This window comes from Trachinotus anak, unplaced genomic scaffold (assembly GCF_046630095.1).
Source record: "Trachinotus anak isolate AG129_WGS33_773 ecotype Australia unplaced genomic scaffold, CSIRO_AGI_Tana_v1 ptg000013l, whole genome shotgun sequence".
NCBI lineage: Eukaryota > Metazoa > Chordata > Actinopteri > Carangiformes > Carangidae > Trachinotus > Trachinotus anak.
Window position 1 is genome coordinate 20,272,572 of NW_027273864.1, and position 18,251 is coordinate 20,290,822.

At 40.1% G+C, this 18,251-nt stretch overlaps 1 protein-coding gene across 2 annotated transcripts in view; it reads left to right on the forward strand.

Annotated features, from left to right (window-relative positions):
- The window catches only part of col2a1b (collagen, type II, alpha 1b), a 47,776-nt gene that overhangs the window by 2,136 nt on the left and 27,389 nt on the right, over nt 1-18,251 (forward strand). The window contains exons 2-18 of one of the 2 annotated variants that reach the window (XM_071494030.1): nt 1,263-1,472; nt 2,981-2,997; nt 3,421-3,453; nt 4,648-4,680; nt 4,901-4,954; nt 6,425-6,526; nt 7,350-7,427; nt 9,716-9,760; nt 11,360-11,413; nt 13,151-13,204; nt 14,337-14,390; nt 15,007-15,060; nt 15,172-15,225; nt 15,500-15,544; nt 15,669-15,722; nt 16,112-16,156; nt 16,350-16,403. In XM_071494030.1, the coding sequence (XP_071350131.1) occupies nt 1,263-1,472; nt 2,981-2,997; nt 3,421-3,453; nt 4,648-4,680; nt 4,901-4,954; nt 6,425-6,526; nt 7,350-7,427; nt 9,716-9,760; nt 11,360-11,413; nt 13,151-13,204; nt 14,337-14,390; nt 15,007-15,060; nt 15,172-15,225; nt 15,500-15,544; nt 15,669-15,722; nt 16,112-16,156; nt 16,350-16,403 (1,040 nt within the window). The remainder of the gene's footprint in view (nt 1-1,262; nt 1,473-2,980; nt 2,998-3,420; nt 3,454-4,647; nt 4,681-4,900; nt 4,955-6,424; nt 6,527-7,349; nt 7,428-9,715; nt 9,761-11,359; nt 11,414-13,150; nt 13,205-14,336; nt 14,391-15,006; nt 15,061-15,171; nt 15,226-15,499; nt 15,545-15,668; nt 15,723-16,111; nt 16,157-16,349; nt 16,404-18,251) is intronic. The other variant, XM_071494031.1, reaches the window with a different exon arrangement.

An 18,251-nucleotide genomic window follows, 5' to 3' on the forward strand; every position in this document is an offset into this window, starting at 1 on the left:
AAATGTGCCCCGTGTTTATACAAGGCAATAGTTTGTGAATTGCCCACTCTGTGCCTTTCCAGAAAGACCTCATTCATTGCTGCTGAGGTCCGTTAGGTTACCTAGACTTAAGCAGCGCTCAAAGGTAAATATAGCTACTGTACTTGCCCGTTCTCCTCTCACCCTCTCAGCTCTCTGTACCCTGAGACCTTTCTTTTGATACGTCACACACTTTCACCCCTTGGTGCAGGTTTAGTGGCTCTAATGAGAGCATTTCTTTGAGCAAGTGTTTGGTCTTCTGTTGACTATTGACTAAACTGTCAGACTGTAAAATGAACTGGAATATGGCTAATTGCCTATGTCTATTGTTAACTTTTCTTGAGTGGTGTAATTTAGACTGGTACAGTACTCTATTGAAACATGCCTCTCATCCATCACATGACTCTATTTTCTCTGTTTGCCAAGCTGTGGGCTGAAAAAAAAATCCAAACATTTTTTTCATTTGCTGAATGCAAAGTCTGTCCCCTTTGCAGTAAATTAGGGTGTATCCTGCAATGTAAACTCGCCCTATATTTAACTTGTGGAGGAATTTGGGCACATGGTCTCCAGCTCCTGTGAAGTTATTGGAGGTTTCCTACTGGTGTTACCCAGCTTCACTGTGAATCTGTGAGGTTACACTGCCACCATGTGGCTACTTTAGAGATTGCATGTATTAGTTCAATAACTGGTCACTGTGATGGTTCATAAATGTAATGATGAGATAGGATTTTTTTGTTTGTTTGTTTGTTTGTTTGTTTGTAGAGACTGTGCTGATAAAGAGCTATATATTGATGAAATCGTTCATCAGTTGGTGGGAGATCAGTTTGAAAGAGGCAGATGACAACAGCGCAAGTGCTTTTGTTGCATCTGCCCTGCTGATGTCCCACTGGTCTCATCTCAACCAGCGTCAGTAACACTTGTCTGCAGCAGACATTGTGAATTCCTCAGAAATGTTCTCACAAGGATTCTGGGGGTTTGTTTAGCGTTTAGGTTCATGCTTTCCAATGTGTTTTTGCATTAACACTTTGGACGACCTGTTATTGTACTCTATGCGTTTTCCACTTCAACAAAACATTTGGTTACCATCCTATCACAAACAAAACATCTTACGACTTACAGTAAATACTACACTTGTTTGTTTATGAGTTACAGTTTGCATTGACTGTTAGACCTGATGCATAATCTTCTTTTTCCTCCCATCATCTACCTGCCTGGGCCTCTGTGTGTCCCTTGCTCACACACAGAGGAGGATGCTTTTAGCTGTATACAGGACGGACAGCGCTATAGCGACAAGGACGTATGGAAACCAGAGCCTTGTCGCATCTGTGTGTGTGACACTGGAACCGTCCTGTGTGATGAAATTGTCTGCGAGGAGCTAAAAGACTGCCCCAAACCTGAAATCCCATTTGGAGAGTGTTGCCCCATCTGCGCAGCTGACACATCTACGCCCATTGGTTGTAATTTATTTATTTAACACCTCTCATAAATAAATTACTGTACAACATCATGTTGTTTATTTTGGGAGAAAATGACACATGGACAGTTTGGTATCAATCAAAGGTTGGCCGGGTACAGTTTAACCTCTATCAACCAGACCTTTATTGTATGTCGCCCTTTGATTTTGAAAACTGTTTTCTGTCCCCAAAGCAAACAAATGATAAGAAGTGAACAACAACAGTGACACATCTGAGCAGATTTCAGTGAAATGCAACCTCATTGACGTTTTTCTATAGCTGGCTCACCTTGGCCCCATCTTGTTTGAATACTCTGTCCTTCCCTGAGTATCATGAAAACATGTGGGAGCCATTAAGGAAATACCTCAGTCAAGCAGACATGGCCTCGCATTTCTACTCTATATCCTCTCTGTGGATTTCTGCTGATCTGATGGCGAGAGAAAAAAAACATTGACACTCAACTGAGGGTTGAGGCTATTTGAAGGTTATTCGCCACATCTAAAACTGCCATTTGCTTCCCGTTAAACAGGGAGCTTTTCAGACAGCTTTGGAAATGCTGACAAATTTGGTTGAGGAGCATGATTGAAATCAGAAGTGTCATTGTTTGCAATGCATGCTACCTGATTAAAATGCTTTATGAAATACTTGTCTTCCATTCAAGGCAAAGCTAAGTGCTTAGTAAGAAGTATGTAACATGTAACCCATCATTTCAACCACCTACAAATAGGGCTGGCTGACAGATCTCAATACAACAGAAATGAGTATAGACCACAGATAATCGAGCACAGTCAGGTGCAAAATGTTGGCACTGATTGTCAGGTCAAATTTGTTATCTTGTTTACTTATTCTCTAAACAGATAGTTCCTGATTTTAATCAGTTTAGACTATTTTATGGAGGCGTATGTCTTCAGGTTACTTTAGACAGCGTTTAACATTTGAGAAGTTTGGCTTGTTTTTGTTCCAAGTAAGGAACATGCTGTTTTGGAATCAGTAATTAAACGTAGGTATCATATTTGCACTAGCACAAAATATTATAATCTATTTCATTTTAGAGATTTCCAGCCCTGTGCAAACTCATAATTGATCAATATTGCTACCTAACCATGCTCATTAGAATGCTTCAAAATATAAAAAAGAAAGATCCAGCTCGGGCCTAAAATACATCTGATTTAATATTGTAATGACAACATGTACTTTACACAGACCCTTCCAATGCTTTTGCTCCCTATGAGTCTCTTTTACTTGCTGCTGCTTTGCTTCTGCTTTGAGCTCTTAAGATGGTGATTCAGCCAACACTTTTTCAATCCTGATGGGGTCCTTGGGTACCACAAGTGTGATTTGGTGGTGGTCTTTAAAGTAGTTTAATTTAGGAAAGGACAACGGCTTATCAGCATGTGCGCACTTTGAGGGCTACTGGGAAATATTGTGTAACCCTCCTCGATTGCTTTTGAGTGTGCCAGTCACTAACTACAATCTGTTTTCCCCTACCTCTCCCGACTACATAACAGGAGTACCTGGAGCAAAGGTGAGAACACTGTGGGATATTAAGATACTGTGTCTGTGTAAGGATTTGTCTGTGTATGTGATCATGGTGCTGTATGTCTGTCTGTGTGTGTGTGTCTGTGACATGAAGTTACCCAGCACCTGCAATTAAATCAGTACCTGTCCCAGACTCATATCAGTGTTGCAGGGGCCTTGTAGTTTATGGATTTAGATGAGACTTTGATGTGAAAAAGCTTGTCCAGCTGGATAATAGTTATTTCCTCCCCCACACTGTGTGTCATATTTATGTGTTTGATGATACTGTAGGAGATACTTATCTTCAACATTTGGCCTTTGACAAGTTTCCTGATAAAAGAAAATTGTGGGTGAGAAAACAATGGTTGAAACAATTGTGTAGTCCTAATGCTAATTTATGTTTTTATGCTTTATTTTTTTTCAATATCAGGGTCAGAAAGGTGAACCCGGAGACATTACTGATGTAAGTTGACACCACACAACCCCCTGTACTGAAAATAATGTAATCTTTTTTTTCATTGAAAATGCTCATAACTGAAATATTTTGATTGAAATTTCCCTCAACCTCACATGAAACTCTTACAACCTTTACTTGTAGTCACTGGTGAAGTATTCAGATCCTTCACTAAAGTAAAAATTAACAGTACTGCAATATGAAAATGCACCATCATAAGTAAAAGCCCTGAAATGAAAAGTATGTATGTATTTTAACAAAAGTATAAGTGGAATTTCTGAAAAATAGTATGTTAATCTATATGACTGCATCATATTTTATGAACTGGTTTGGTTTGTAAAGTCTTAATCTGCAAAAAAACTCGTAACTTATGATATGGCACTTTAAGAGGTGCATACAAATTTTGTTGTATGAAATACAATGACAATAAAGAAATCTAATAAATGCATTGAAGTAAAGTAATAGAAGTAGCATGAACTGGAAATACTTAAGTAAAGTGCAGGTACCTCAGATTGCTTGATTACACGTACTTAGTTACATTCCCCCACTTTTAGTAGCGTATTGTCACAGTTACACAACTCAGTATTATAAAATAATAATTTAAGAAATTAAAGATTGTGTACTGCCAGCCTACAAAGGGGGGAGAGAGAGAGAGAGACAGACAGAGAGACAGAGAGAGAGAAAGGGGAGGCAGGTCTGTTAGCCCACTCATCAGGAAGACAGCCAAGCACAATAAGCCCTCCATACAATCCCCCGTAAAGATCTTCATAGGCCAGGAGAGAGAGACAGACAGAGAGAGAGAGAGGGAGAGGGAAAACTCCCTGCTGCTGCAGAGCTGCACCTGGAAATGTTTTACCCATTGGAGGGAATACAAGTTCATGGCAGGAAATAAGAAGGCATTGTTTATTGTATGTTTCTGATAATGCTTTGCCCGAAGAGATTAGCAATTAACAGGTCTGCTCTGATGAGAGCCAGATAATGTTTCCGCTCATGTGCAAGGAGATCTAAACCTCTCGTGGGCAAATACATCTGCTAAATTCAAGTTTTAGTAATGGGTGTAAATTTTAAGAGGATTCAGTTTATGCACCCCAACATGCTATACTAACACGACTTCTAAGACTGAGGGTAACATTTTATAAAAGCTATATCTTCAAGCAAATATCTTTATATATTTTTTTCTATTTTCTTCCTTCACTTGTGCAGGTTGTAGGACCAAGAGGACCACCTGGCCCAATGGTATGCACCTATTTCTCCATTTGTATATTTTTTCCTTAGAGAGCTTTTAGACCTCGCAAAGTATTCTCTGCTATCCATGTTCATGCAAGACAGAGAGAGACTACCTCTATGATCTGACATTAATGGTAGCAGAGTTCACAAGTTGTGTCTGCCTCTCAGCTCAACTCGCATATTGAGATCACACCTGAAGTTACTAATTCACTGTCTCCTTTTCACCCAGGGCCCTTCAGGAGAGCAAGGACCCCGTGGAGCAAGAGGAGAGAAGGGAGAGAAGGTCAGTTTGAAAAGTGTTTTTTTTTTTTAATGGATGTCTTAGTCTTACCCTGACCCTTAAAAAAAACTAGACCCACACTCTGCTCCCCTAAGAGGTACAGTATGTCCTATTGAATCTGATAGCTTTAGGTCTTTGGGGCAGTGGTGGAGGTAGGGGGGGTGGGGTACCTGCTATTGCTTGCAGTTTTGCAGAATGGTAGCCTTTCACCAAGCAGCTCAGTCTAACTAGTCATGTGTCGTTTCCATTAGGGTGTGTGGTCTGGGTTGTTAAACAGACATGGGACTGTCGGAGTCTCATAATGTAAACCTCAGCTCCTCTCTGAGGCCTCACAGTCAATCAGTGTGGGAAATCAGCGTCGCCGCGTTCGCCTGGCTTTGATCATCACATCGATGCAATAACACTTGTATGTGATAATGGCTGCAGGCGCAGAGTTTATGTAGTGTAGTCATCTTGTTTATGCAGATTTAAGCACACTGGGTTTTGGCTAGCAGAGGTTAAGTGCACATTCTTTTGTTCAGTATCCCCTTGCAGGGTAATTTGTCACTACATGCACAGAGGTATGCCAGGTAGTCTGATTTGGGCTGATAAATCATCAACCCCTAAGGAAAGAAAATCAGCATTTTGTTTTGAATTGTATAACTTGCAACTGGTGTAAAAGTTTTGCCTATTTTTCAGCTTTTTTACCTTTAAATGTCCAGTGTGGTTGAGTTCATAAAGACAAACTTCAGTCCTGATGGATCACTGCTACCAGTGTGTCGGGGTAGTCAAGTTCCCTCATGTAGTGTCAGTGCAGTTTGGAGAAGGTTCAACTGAACATTAGGCCTCTGTCAACAGTATCTGACAAATGTAGTCCAGCACAGCATCGTCTGCCAGCAACTGTCTAATGATTTATCCAAAGTACTGAGTTCAAGTGTTGGCACAAAGGCCTAAAATGAATCAATGCTGTGATGTAACAATTATCATTTAACACTTTTGCTGCACATTTGTGCTTAGAAGGTCCATGTTATTTGGCTAGGTGTACTTATAGTTCACAATAAGGTCAAAACAAAACAGGAGGTGTAATATGCATTTTATTTTCTTATTTTATTTTTAGTTGTCAAACAAGGACATTGCGGAAAGGATATTTGAGTAGAGCAAAAATGATTTGTTGATTAACCGATAAGTTGGTAGACAGAAAATACATTACTTTAAGTCTTTTTTTTAAGTAAAAAATACCACACCTTCTCTGGATACAGCCTCTCAAATGTGAATATTTTCTTTGTTATGTATAATAGATAGTTAAATAGTTATCAGTTTTGGACTGTTGGTCAGACAAACTAGACATTTAAAAATGTCGACTAAGGCTTTTGTGATGGGCACCTTTTGCAATTTTCTCACATTTTACGGACCAAATGAGTCAAGTGCTCATTATGACCCTACCTTAGGTTTTGTTCTGTTTTATTTATTTTAAATTTTTTAAATCTATTTCAGGGAAGCCCTGGTCCCCGTGGCAGAGATGGTGAGCCTGGCACCCCCGGAAACCCCGGCCCCCCTGGACCTCCAGGACCTAATGGACCCCCTGGCCTCGGTGGAGTAAGTATCTCGCAACAAGCAGGGGTGGTGGTCTGGCATTCACTGGAGACGTAGGAGCTGACAGGTCGAACACTGATGCAGGGCCAAGAGCGGTTCACTTTGAATGGGTGGAATAAGCAGAGAGAATGGTAAAATGGAGCAGGGAAGAATTCAAGGGCACAAAAGATGTGGGAAACTGCTGGCGATGGGAGGAGGCCAAAAGACAACAGCGAGTGGATGCAGAGAGAGAGAATAGATCGAATGCCTCTCATTCTTTTCAGGAGAAAAGAGGGGAGGAGGTGGACGGAGGGGAGGTGGAAGGGCAGGAGGTAGTATGACAGACTTGGGGAGGGGGAGGGAAACGGCTTTTCTCGGGGAGGGGGGGGAGACAAGGAGAGTCTTTGTGAAGGAGAGAGAGATGAAAACTGTTCACATGCCCTCTGTCTCTCCTCTGTCTGCATCAGGATTCACATAATAAGCTCTGCTGCTGACAGACTCTCTCCTGCTGAAGTGTCACACTGAATCCTCCAAACTCTTCAATTCAAGAACAACACATTTAACAACACAAGATACCAACATTTTGCAACATGGACACTGAAATAGCCAGAGCTCGGTTTTAAAGTTGATACAATTTGATTTTTTTTTTGTTGGCCTTTTCTTTTCAGTCTATTCCAACCAGATGCTTTTTACCCTGCAGTCAATATGACATATTTTCTTTTCCAACAGATGCAGATGACTTTCAACAGATGACTTTAAAAGCTTGATTTCACTAAATATAGAAAAACAACCTTCATATCTCATGAAAGTAAAAAATCTCACTGCCTTGTCTTTTTGTATTTTTCAGAACTTCGCTGCTCAGATGGCTGGTGGGTTTGACGAGAAGGCCGGCGGCGCACAGATGGGTGTGATGCAAGGACCAATGGTGAGCGAGTGATGATGAAAGCTGCTGCCCCTCCTGTGTTTTTGTTTTGTTTTTGGTTTTTTTTGGGGCTTTTTTTAAACAGTCAGCTGCTTATGAATCTACCAGGATGCAACATTTTGAGCAATCGGGAGCAAAGCCAAGTGCGTAGACAGACCTGTTTTTCCATTTGAAGACCCAGGTTAAAATTCTGCATCAGCCAACATCTGCGACATCTCAAAGTGTTGGAGTGAAATTCTATATGCCAATCAATTTTTTCTGTGGCTGATTCTTCACTTTGACCCTTGTGGAAGAGCACATTCACCTTCTTTACATGAACCACAGAAGCAAACGTGACAGTTATCACGTTTGTAAACCACAAGAAGGACACATCATCACCATTATTCTTCACCCGAAGAGGAGATACCCATATAGGATTAAAATCATCAAGGCTGGGTGGAAACTACACAGACTGCTGATTCAAACCTAGTCCAAGTGATATGCAGCATCACACATGTTGTTAATGGTTTGGGAAGAAACCTAAGCGATGAAAGTGTGAACTTGCCAAAGTGTTGGAGAAAAGAATCTACAAAGTTCTGCATCCTGAAGGAAAACAAACACCTCACATGGAGTACAGAGGGTTATTTTATAAATTGAGGAAACAGCCATTGATTGTCATTATATTCCAAACCCATGAAAAACCACTGCTGCCGTCAGTTAGCTGGCATGGCAGCCTGCCTGAGCTGGAGTGAGGAGCACACTGGGAGCTATTTTGGTTAAGAGAGCCGCAGAGCAGCTTGGCAGTGTCTCAGCCCAGCAGAGGTTTGAGACACCAGGAGGGGTAGAAGGGTTGGGGGTGGGGGGGTGGGGGCGGTGGAGGAGGTGGCGGCGGCTGGAGTGAATCAGATCCCCACAGCTAGCAGCAGTGTGTGTGGCTTCACTCTGACTGACTGTCCCTCCACATGTCTGAGAGCACACCACAGTGCTGAGCCTTTTTGAAGCCAGCCCACATTTACTTTGGCGTTTGCCAGCCTTGGGGGAGAGCAGTGAAAGAACAGACTGGACTGATGTTAAATCACAAGTCAAGCATATAACCCACTCACTCACACACACACACACACACACACACACACACACACACACACACAGGACCCCAAATCATATCCATACACTTACAAACAACACTCTTACTGAAATGTATGCACACACACATACAGTAAGCACACATACACATGTCCCTCAAAGACATATTGAGAAGTTCCTGAAGATATAGAGCCCCATTGATGGTGGTGAAGGGTTCCCACACCCACTGAAAGGTGACTTTCATTCCCCTCTGAGGACCACTGTGCCGTGCTGTGACGCTTTCTTTGGCTGCCATGCCTGATTTTTTAAAGCATAACCGTGATGCTGAAATGAGAGGTTATAAAAGCAAGCTCACTGAAAGGAATATGTTTTCATCCAAAAAGAAAGCTGTCCCACGTAATCTGGATCGTTTTTCTTAAGATACTTACTTGAGAACATGGAATCTTGTGAAACTTTATTGACACCAACTCTTATAGCCCCAGCTGTTCCTTTACAGCTGATTTTCTTTGTGTATATGAGTGTATTCATGAAGATTTGGTTCATCACCTCCACAGAATGTGATTTTCTCTTGTGAAGCACCGATGCATGAAGCTAAAGTAGAAATGACTTAGGCATGTGACTCCAGCCAGAAGCACTCTCAGAAGAGATTAAGGTTCAGTCAGAGAGAATTTAGTTTAAGAGACCTCACCTCGTCCTGTTTTGGTGCCTGAAATCTCACATCTCTGGGATGAGGAATTTCTCTAAACCCAGACAGCTCAGTATTATGTTGTTTTTCATTCAATGTCAAAGTGTAAGAAGTCATGTAGAGTTCAAGCGCTTCCCTTAAGAGTACAGCACTACCACTGATGACCTTTGAACTACAGAAACACACAGGACTTGGGGAAGAGGAGCTGACAGAAAAAGAAAGGGAGGGGGTTGGAAACAAGTGAAAAGAGAGGGATTGAGAGCAGGAGAAAGTCTGAATGCCACTGAGGAATTTCAAACGATTTATGGATTTGACAAGTAGAGCTGTTGAGTTTTGTGTAGCTTTAGGGCAAAGCAGGTGAAATGGTTTTTTAAAGCTTCTGACAGAATTTAAGTGGACAAGAGTGCGGGATTTCTTCCTTATACACTTAAACGGAATAGCAAAATGTGTAAAATAATTGTGCACTATGTGTTTGTGTAGTTTAAACTGTAATTATATGTGGTTAGCCTGATGTTGTGTCTCCTGTCTGTTTTCTTCCCCTCAGGGCCCTATGGGACCCAGAGGACCACCTGGCCCCAGTGGAGCACCTGTAAGTACCTCCTCTTCTCCCCAAACAACACACAAGCCGGGCACACCTGTAGACAAGATCCTGTGTTCAGTCACAGACAGGACACTGAAGATTAAATCTTATAGTTGCAATTTGCTTGATGCCACATACTCACAGTATGCCACTTTGTCTACTTCCCCTGAGTGTATTTAATAAGAGTTAAATTAATATTCTATGCCCCCAAAATGACCAGTAGAGAGCATACCACCTTCCACCAGAGATAAATGTTTACACACAGCCCTGTTTTAACCACAGGTGTCTGCTGTTTTGTGGAGGAAGGTGGCACACAGAGAATACTTTTGTCTCCCAGCTGCAGGCTCCAGGGCTTTTTCCTATGCCACCACCCAGACACACTGTAGAACACCTGACAATTTACCTTTCACAGAGCCTACTGGGCTTTACCCTCCATCCCCTACCTCCCCACGTTTTTCTGTTCCTGCCGACAACTGAGCTCTAATTTCCAGAGAAGAGATATTAAGTTGTAGGCAGTGCCAGCTGACTTGCCTCAACTTGATGGTTTGATCACCCTAAACCCACATTTGGACAGGAATATCTTCTTCTTGGGTACCTACAGCTGCTTTTAGATGTGATCCAAACAGATGGCCTGTGTCGTTTTAAATAGCTGTAGACTGAAATGTAGACAAACAGATAGAAATATAAAGGAGGTTGTTTTTTAATGACTGCTTGTGTATTTTTACTTTGTGCTGCAGCAGGTGTCAATTTTGCTGAATGTATAGATGTGCTCTATATTGCAATTTAAATGAAGTGATTAATTGAATTTGAATTAGGGTTAGGGTAGTGACATCTGCTACAAATGACTAGAGCTGAAGAAAGTAGCTGATTAATGGATTAATCAATTGCCAGACAAGTAATCATTCAAATAAAAATAGTGGGAAAAAAAACTACACATTCTTTGGTTTCAGGTTCTTCCATGTGAGGAATTTGCCCCCAAACTGAACACCTTTAGGTTTCAGACTTTAGTTCAGACAAAACAAGACATGTGAAGAATGGGTTTTGGGTTTCTGGAAGCTGTAATGGGCATTTTTCACTTTATTTGAACATAGTATTAATTAATCAGTTATGAAAATGATTCTCAGTTGCAGCCATGCAAATTACAAACATTTAGAGAGTTTCCACATAACACAATCTGCAATAACAGTGAGCTCAGCTTAAAAGTAAGATTTAGTGATGCAACCAACAATTTTTTTTTTTTTATAATCAACTGATCTGACAATTATTATTTTGATCAACTGATTGTTTGATCAATAAAATATCAGAAAATAGAGGAAAATACTCTCACCATGATTTCCTAAACTGTTGACATATTGAAACTGCTTGTTTTCAATATGTCAAGTTGTGTTTACTATCAAAGATAGACATCAGAGAATGTTTGCTTCAAAATTACACTTACATTACAGTTATTAAAGTAGTTCATGAATAATTTTATGTTAATCAACTTATCTCTCCAACTCCAATGACATCACCATCAAAGTCCACAGTCTCACTTAGCCACGTTTTTGCCACTGTGTATATAAAAAAGTTACACCCTCATCAAACAGTCTGTCTCTTTCTACATTTCAGGGCCCACAAGGTTTCCAAGGCAACCCAGGAGAGGCTGGAGAGCCCGGACAATCTGTAAGTGTCCCACAGAGTGCTATTCCTTCCCCGGTCCACATCACATGCGTTATTATAAATTCTTGCTCTACAGCTTTTTTCCAAACCTCTTTAGATATCTCATCTCCCCTCCAGGCACTTACAAGCCTCTCTTCTTCTTTTCTTTTTTATCCATCTCCCTCTACTCATGTCTAACTTTTTAAAAGGATGGCATGATCCACAAAAGCACTATTAGCTTTGAAATTACTTTAACAGGTAACATAGTGAAAGTGAAAAGGAAAATCAGATACTGTTTATACAGTATAGTGTGTACAAGTGAGACAGGATGCTATAAAAAGGGTTTTTAAGAGAAACAAAAATAAAAGAACCAAAACATCACTGAACTGGATAACTGGAGGACTGTTAACCTCATCCTATTCAGTTTTACTACTTCACGTGGAAACTTCTGCCACAGCGGCCCCAGTGTAGCTACACTTCATTTACATTAACACTTTCTAACCTTTCATTGCAGGCCAACAACTTCTAAATCCTATATTTGAGTAGCCAGCTCCTTACATTTCAACATTTACAACCCTCACAGTCAGTCAGTCCTCACAGATGCAAACTCACATCTGTGTGAAGCCTGACATTTAATGGTCAAAGAGAGGGTACCTCTCCTGTTCTGTTATTTTTCTCTTCAGGTAATTCCCTCCCCCTCAAATAACTCCTCTCAGACAGAAGGCCCTAAGCCTTTCCATTAGTTTTCATTTTCTGTTCTTACAATTCCTCCTCTGAACTTTCTTACCCCGCCTGTAGCTTACACTGGCCTTCTGTCCTTCCCGTTCCCTCAGCAGGTACACAATTCAGGGTCTCCCCACTGCTGTGTTAATCTGCTCCTGTGGAGTTCAGATAGGCAGGTGGAGGTGCCCTCTCTTTTAAATACATGCCAGCGCATCGTTATGTGCGATTAAAATCAAGCTTCCAGCAGGAAAATAACTTGACAGTTGGAGAAGGGTCACAGTGTTGGCTCAGTGTTTGTGAAGTTCAGAGATAAATTTTAACCTTTCAAATTATAATGAGTCAGTTTTGTTTTTCATCAGAGTAGAAAATGACCGACAACCTGCCATTAATATATTTCTATTTTTAATGTAACACCATTTAGGTCAGTGTTTCATTCAATATGAGCACTTCAGACAGACCAGACAGACTAATACAGAGAAAAGGAGAAGGGTCATCTATAGACATAGAAATAATGACAATACAAATAGATCAATGGGTAAGTCAGAAGAAACTGGCAGGCAGAAAGAGAGACAAATTGGAAACAGCTGAACTGTATAATAAGGATATTTGTTCCAACTTTTTGGCCTGACCTCCTCCGCAAATCCTGCTTATTCTGACCATTTCTCATTGAGAAATACTTTCAATATTGTCGCTATTGTTTAGGAATATAAATCCTTCATTGTGCTTGTGTGCAAAGTCATGTTCATATTAATTAAGAAGCAATGTTCAAAGTGTTTCAGATCAGCAAGATAACTGTTTTTGATTAATACAATAGTAAACACATCATTAATGTCAGCTGATGTCAGTGAGTTTAAAATTCACTTCTACAGGTTGAATGGTCATTTAAGTCATGTGTAGAAGTGTGTTTTATGTGTCTGATTTATGTTTTGTCCCTGCATGCTATGAATTTTGACCCAAAGTTCAAAGTGCTGCCCTCTGTTGGTTATAAATGGTAAACGTGTCTCACCTTTGCTTGTTTTTTCTTACTCGTAATTATAGGGTCCCATGGGTCCCCGTGGCCCCCCTGGACCTTCTGGAAAACCTGGAGAGGATGTAAGTGTGTCACAACTTTATAAAACTGTAATTAGATTGAGTTAGGGTCCAAAAATCTGAGACCAGTTTCCCATTCATTTCAACTGGACCCCAGTGTTTTGTATCTAAATTTGACCTAAAAACCAGCAGAAAGAGAAAGAGGCCTTCTCTTGAAGCCTTTTCTGACTCCACCTACAGGAGAACTGTGTCACTGTTATGATTATCATGGATGAATTATGCTGAGTATTAATTTCCCATGCATAGTCATAACACTAAACATTCACAGAAATACACAGAAATACTGCTTTGGTTTTTTATATATGTGTTATTTGTTTTTAGTACACATTTATAAAAGAATATATCACGGTGTTACAAACTCAACTTATTACTACTCTACCATTTTATAACCTTCTGAAGGTTATTTTCAGCATCTTGCTATATCTACAGTGTCTAATATTTTTTAGTTTGGTATTATTACTGCAATAATACCATATAAAACACAGGAATAAAAAATAGAAATGTTGCAACTGTATTTCATATTTCACTGTTTAAATCACAATTTGCAATTCAGGGTTAAGCTCTGACAGTACTATGAGATATAATATGTGTTATTATGGCCTTTATTCTGTTCACTAAATTATTCTTGCTAATTAGACTGTTTCAGTCAGAGACACAGATTACCTACCAAACTACCTTTTGTCTTTTGTAGTTGTTACTGTGACCAAACAAAACACTCATGGTGCGTGTTCTGTAACTCATTATTATTATTGGAGCTCACATTCGTGTGTCTTTATAGTCGTTATAAGAATGGATTCTTAATCAGCCATTGTTATGTATTATGGGAAATTGCTGGTAAAATAACATGAATTTTTCTTTTCCCTGTAAGTGACATGTTTATTGCTTATCTACCTAACAAAAGAGTTATACATGTCAATGTGTAATTTCTACTTGTATCCACATGATGGCAGCAGACATGACATATCGTATTGTGTCCACTAGGAGTGCTCACTCACATCAACCATATATTACTATACCATACTGTGCAGCATTTGATGTTTTAAAAAGCAGAGGTTGAAAAATGAAATTAATAAATGCACCCATTTTTGAGACTATATTTTTATTTTACACAACATTTCCTCTGTTTCTCTTTTAGGGTGAAGCTGGCAAGCCAGGCAAATCAGGCGAGCGTGGACCTACCGGACCTCAGGTGAGATTTCTCAGGCTGTTGTTTCTTTAGTTTTTTTTTAACTGGGCATTTTAAAGGAAGGCCTTACCTCATATACTGAAAGGCTTTGTTTGTCTCTTTGGTAGCCAGCAACTAGTGTCATAATGAGTGGCAAGAAATGAGCTTCTTATACCAGTTCACAGACTGAAGCTGATTCTATGGCAATAAATAGAAAGATTTGGGGGAACTGCTCAATGTCTGTCTGACCTTTTATACAACATTTCACTCTATCCTGATTATACAATAAAGCAGCTCTCACATGGCTGATAGAGTGTTACAATGTGAAAGTTACTTTAAGGATAATTATTTTGAGTTTAGATGGAGTCATTTATCATCTCAAGCCAAGAATCTCAGCATTTGGTGACCAATATTATTATTATATTATCTTTTGAAAGTTCATTTGAAAAAAAAATCAAATCAAATAATTATAATAATAATCATAATAATAATAATCTAATCTGTTTTAGAACTTGTTGCAAAATTGTTCCTGACCAGAGGAGGGAATCTTGACCTCAACATTATTTTATACTCTCTGTTTCATCATCTTTCCCTTCGCTGTGTATTAATCTTGTGCTTCATCTCTCCTCTTGCATTACAGGGAGCTCGTGGATTCCCAGGAACTCCTGGTCTGCCTGGCATCAAGGGACACAGAGTGAGTGTGTTTGTCATCTGTTGATGATTTCCAGGAAAATGAGGTGCTTGTTGTTTGTGTTCTTATTATTGGTTTCCTAACTGTGCACTGTCACTGTGTGCAATCTTGTAGGGTTATCCAGGTCTTGATGGGGCAAAGGGAGAGACTGGAGCTGTTGGTTCTAAGGTAAGATTTGTTTATGTGCATACTGACTGTTTTGTGGTTTAACACATCATGTTTGTTTCTGTCTGTGTTAATGGCAGCCCCACTAAAAAGGACGCAGCCTAGCATAAAAAAGGCAACAACAACTCAAATAACACTTGGTGGGCCTATAACATGATTTTTTTTTATTGACAGTATATGGCCCTTGAAATAGTATATGTTACCAAGGTGACAATTAAAGGGGATTCAAACAAAGTTTACCTTGCCATACTAACTGTTAAATCTTCCCTCTCTTTAGGGTGAGGCTGGTGCTCCCGGAGAGAACGGCGCTCCTGGACCAATGGTGTGAATTTCTGGAGATCACAACAATCAAACATCAACACGGAAAAATATGTACAAGCCCACTCTTATTTATAACAGCAATCTGATCGGGAAGGTTTCTTTTCCTCTTTCTCTCATCTACATAGGGCCCCCGTGGTTTGCCTGGTGAGAGAGGTCGTCCTGGACCCAGTGGAGCTGCTGTGAGTGTCATCTTTTTGTTTTGTTTTTTTTTTTTTTAAACTAAAAACTCATATTGGACACAAAAGTAACATCTGATTCACAACACATGGTTTAGATGCTTCCCTTGGCTTTCTTAGTGTCTACTGCAGGGTTGGTGAACAAATCCTTATAGCACAGTTCAGAGGTTTTACCTTGAATGAACCAAGCAGTGGCACTTCTGGTAATAATTGCTTTGTAATTTGGAGGAGTGAGCCTCATTGTGTAAAGCGTTATCCATTCCGTTACTCTAATGTACTGGTTTGCTAATTTGAACAGCTTGTGTGAAACTACTTACGTCCTATTATTAAGGAAACGTTTGTCCAACTGTTTTTCATCCACATGCTGACGGTGCATTTCTTACTCTATTCAGGGAGCACGTGGAAATGATGGCTTGCCCGGCCCTGCTGGTCCCCCAGTGAGTATCATCATGAGTCTCACTGAATTCACTGTTACCAGTTGGTTTGAGATTTACTGAGAAACACATCCCTGTTTCTTCTAACCCTCACGTCTGCACACACATCCCTTTGCACTACGAGAAAAGTCTCTACATCTCTGGAAGTCTCAGTGAGTAATAGTTGAGCTAAAAGTCTGTCTTTTCCTCTCTGTAGGGCCCTGTTGGTCCCTCTGGAGCTCCTGGCTTCCCTGGCTCCCCTGGTGCAAAGGTGAGTCGACTGGTGCCACCGTTTCCTCTTTCCCTTCACCACTGTTGTGTTTGAGAGAATGACTGAGTGTGTCTGTGTTCACCCTTTCTTTCTGTTTCTTTCTGCGATAAATCTAGCCAAAGCAACTGAACTGACTTATTCCCAGCCAAAACAAAACTGTGTGTGTAACAGGTGAAAAAATGGGTTTTTGTGAATTCTATGTATAAAATAAGACTTTCTTGAATCAAATCAAAAAGGTTTATATCTGAGAAAACGGCAGCACTCAGCTCAGGGAGGATTTGTGGAGACAAGTTGAAATGCTTTAGTGAAATTGGAGAAAGCTGCACTGCATTGAAAAGTGCTTTAAGCCTCCATCTGTGTGGAAAATTAGGGAGGAGGGGGTTTTAAAGTGTTATTCTCTCTTACTCACTCGCGCTCACTGTCTTCATTTTTTTTTTTGCTTTTCTCTCACTGCTTTGCATATGATTTATTCCTCCAGCATGGCAGACAAGGCTCAGATCTGTGCTCGAGGGCCTAGTGCTGGTGGTTTGCTTTCTTCCTTGAGCCCCTTGATAGTTCGGGAAAACTTTTAGGAATTACACATGGAATATCTCTTTGCAAAATCCAGGAGTTCTCCCTCGAAGTAATCAAACTAGGCTCAAGACGTGATAATGTGTGTCTGTACGTGTGGTTATGCATTGTATAAAGTTACATCTATAACACAAACAGTATAGTTTAATGTTTTTCTGCAGGAGAGCCTGTGTGCCTCTGTGAATGGGTGTTTTTTCGTGGCTTTAACATCCGGGGAAGTGTCCCATGGTGAAGAACATTAAAAATCTCACATTACATTACTTTGCTGTACCTGTAGGAGCCCACACTCTGTCTGTTTGGATCAGGCCTGCCTGTTAACTCCCTACAGCCTCATTTTAGTTTTTTTCCTTTCTGAGCCTTATGAGAAAGGCTTTGCACATATACATGGATCCAAGACTAACACAGTAAAAAAAAGCAAGCAAGACAGAAACAACACCATTATCAGTACTTCAACTGAATAAACCTTGCTGTTTTAAATGGGACAATTCTATCCAGCTCCATCTGAGTATATATAAATGGTATAAGCACAGTACAAGCAACAACCTCTTAAATAGGGAAAAACTTAATTAACCATATGTTTATTTAAAGATAAACTCGCAATGTTTCTCTTTTTGTCCCAGTTTTCACCTCAGTTTCACCGCCTGTAAAATACTGGCCTTAACAGGCAGCTTAAAAAGAAGAGAAGTTCAAACTACTGCGTCACCATTTTTGCAAACACTCACAAACTCTGTTATGTCATACTATTGAGTCTGCAAAGTATACGAAGCTGCAGCAATAGCAAAGGAATTCCATTCACCACCATGAGGCTGCATACCATCACTGTGGTAAAATCTTTGGCTTGTGTCCATAGGAGGGGAGGGGATGCAAAATATTGACTTCAGTTCCTCTGAATAGAGGCTGAAGTCAGTTTTAATACTGACTCAGAAGGTCCATAAAACATTATGCACTTGGCTCTGGATAACACGCCTTGGAGAGGCATAGAAAAGACAGCAAAGTCATTATTCTGTTCATTTAAATGCTACTGTTTTATAAAAATTCAACTCAAAGCAGCTTTTTTTCTTCTCTGTTGGATTTCTCTCTATAATATTTTACGGCCTAGAGATAATGAATACTGTGATTCGGCGCTAAACAAATAAAATTGAATTGAAACTGAATTGAGTTATTAAGATATAGAGAAAATTGGGTGTGAAGAATAATAAAGCAAGTCGATTTTCTTCTGTTGTTATGTTGTCTGTGAAGTGTGTGAGGAAAAGGTTGTGACTTAGTGACTTTTCATAT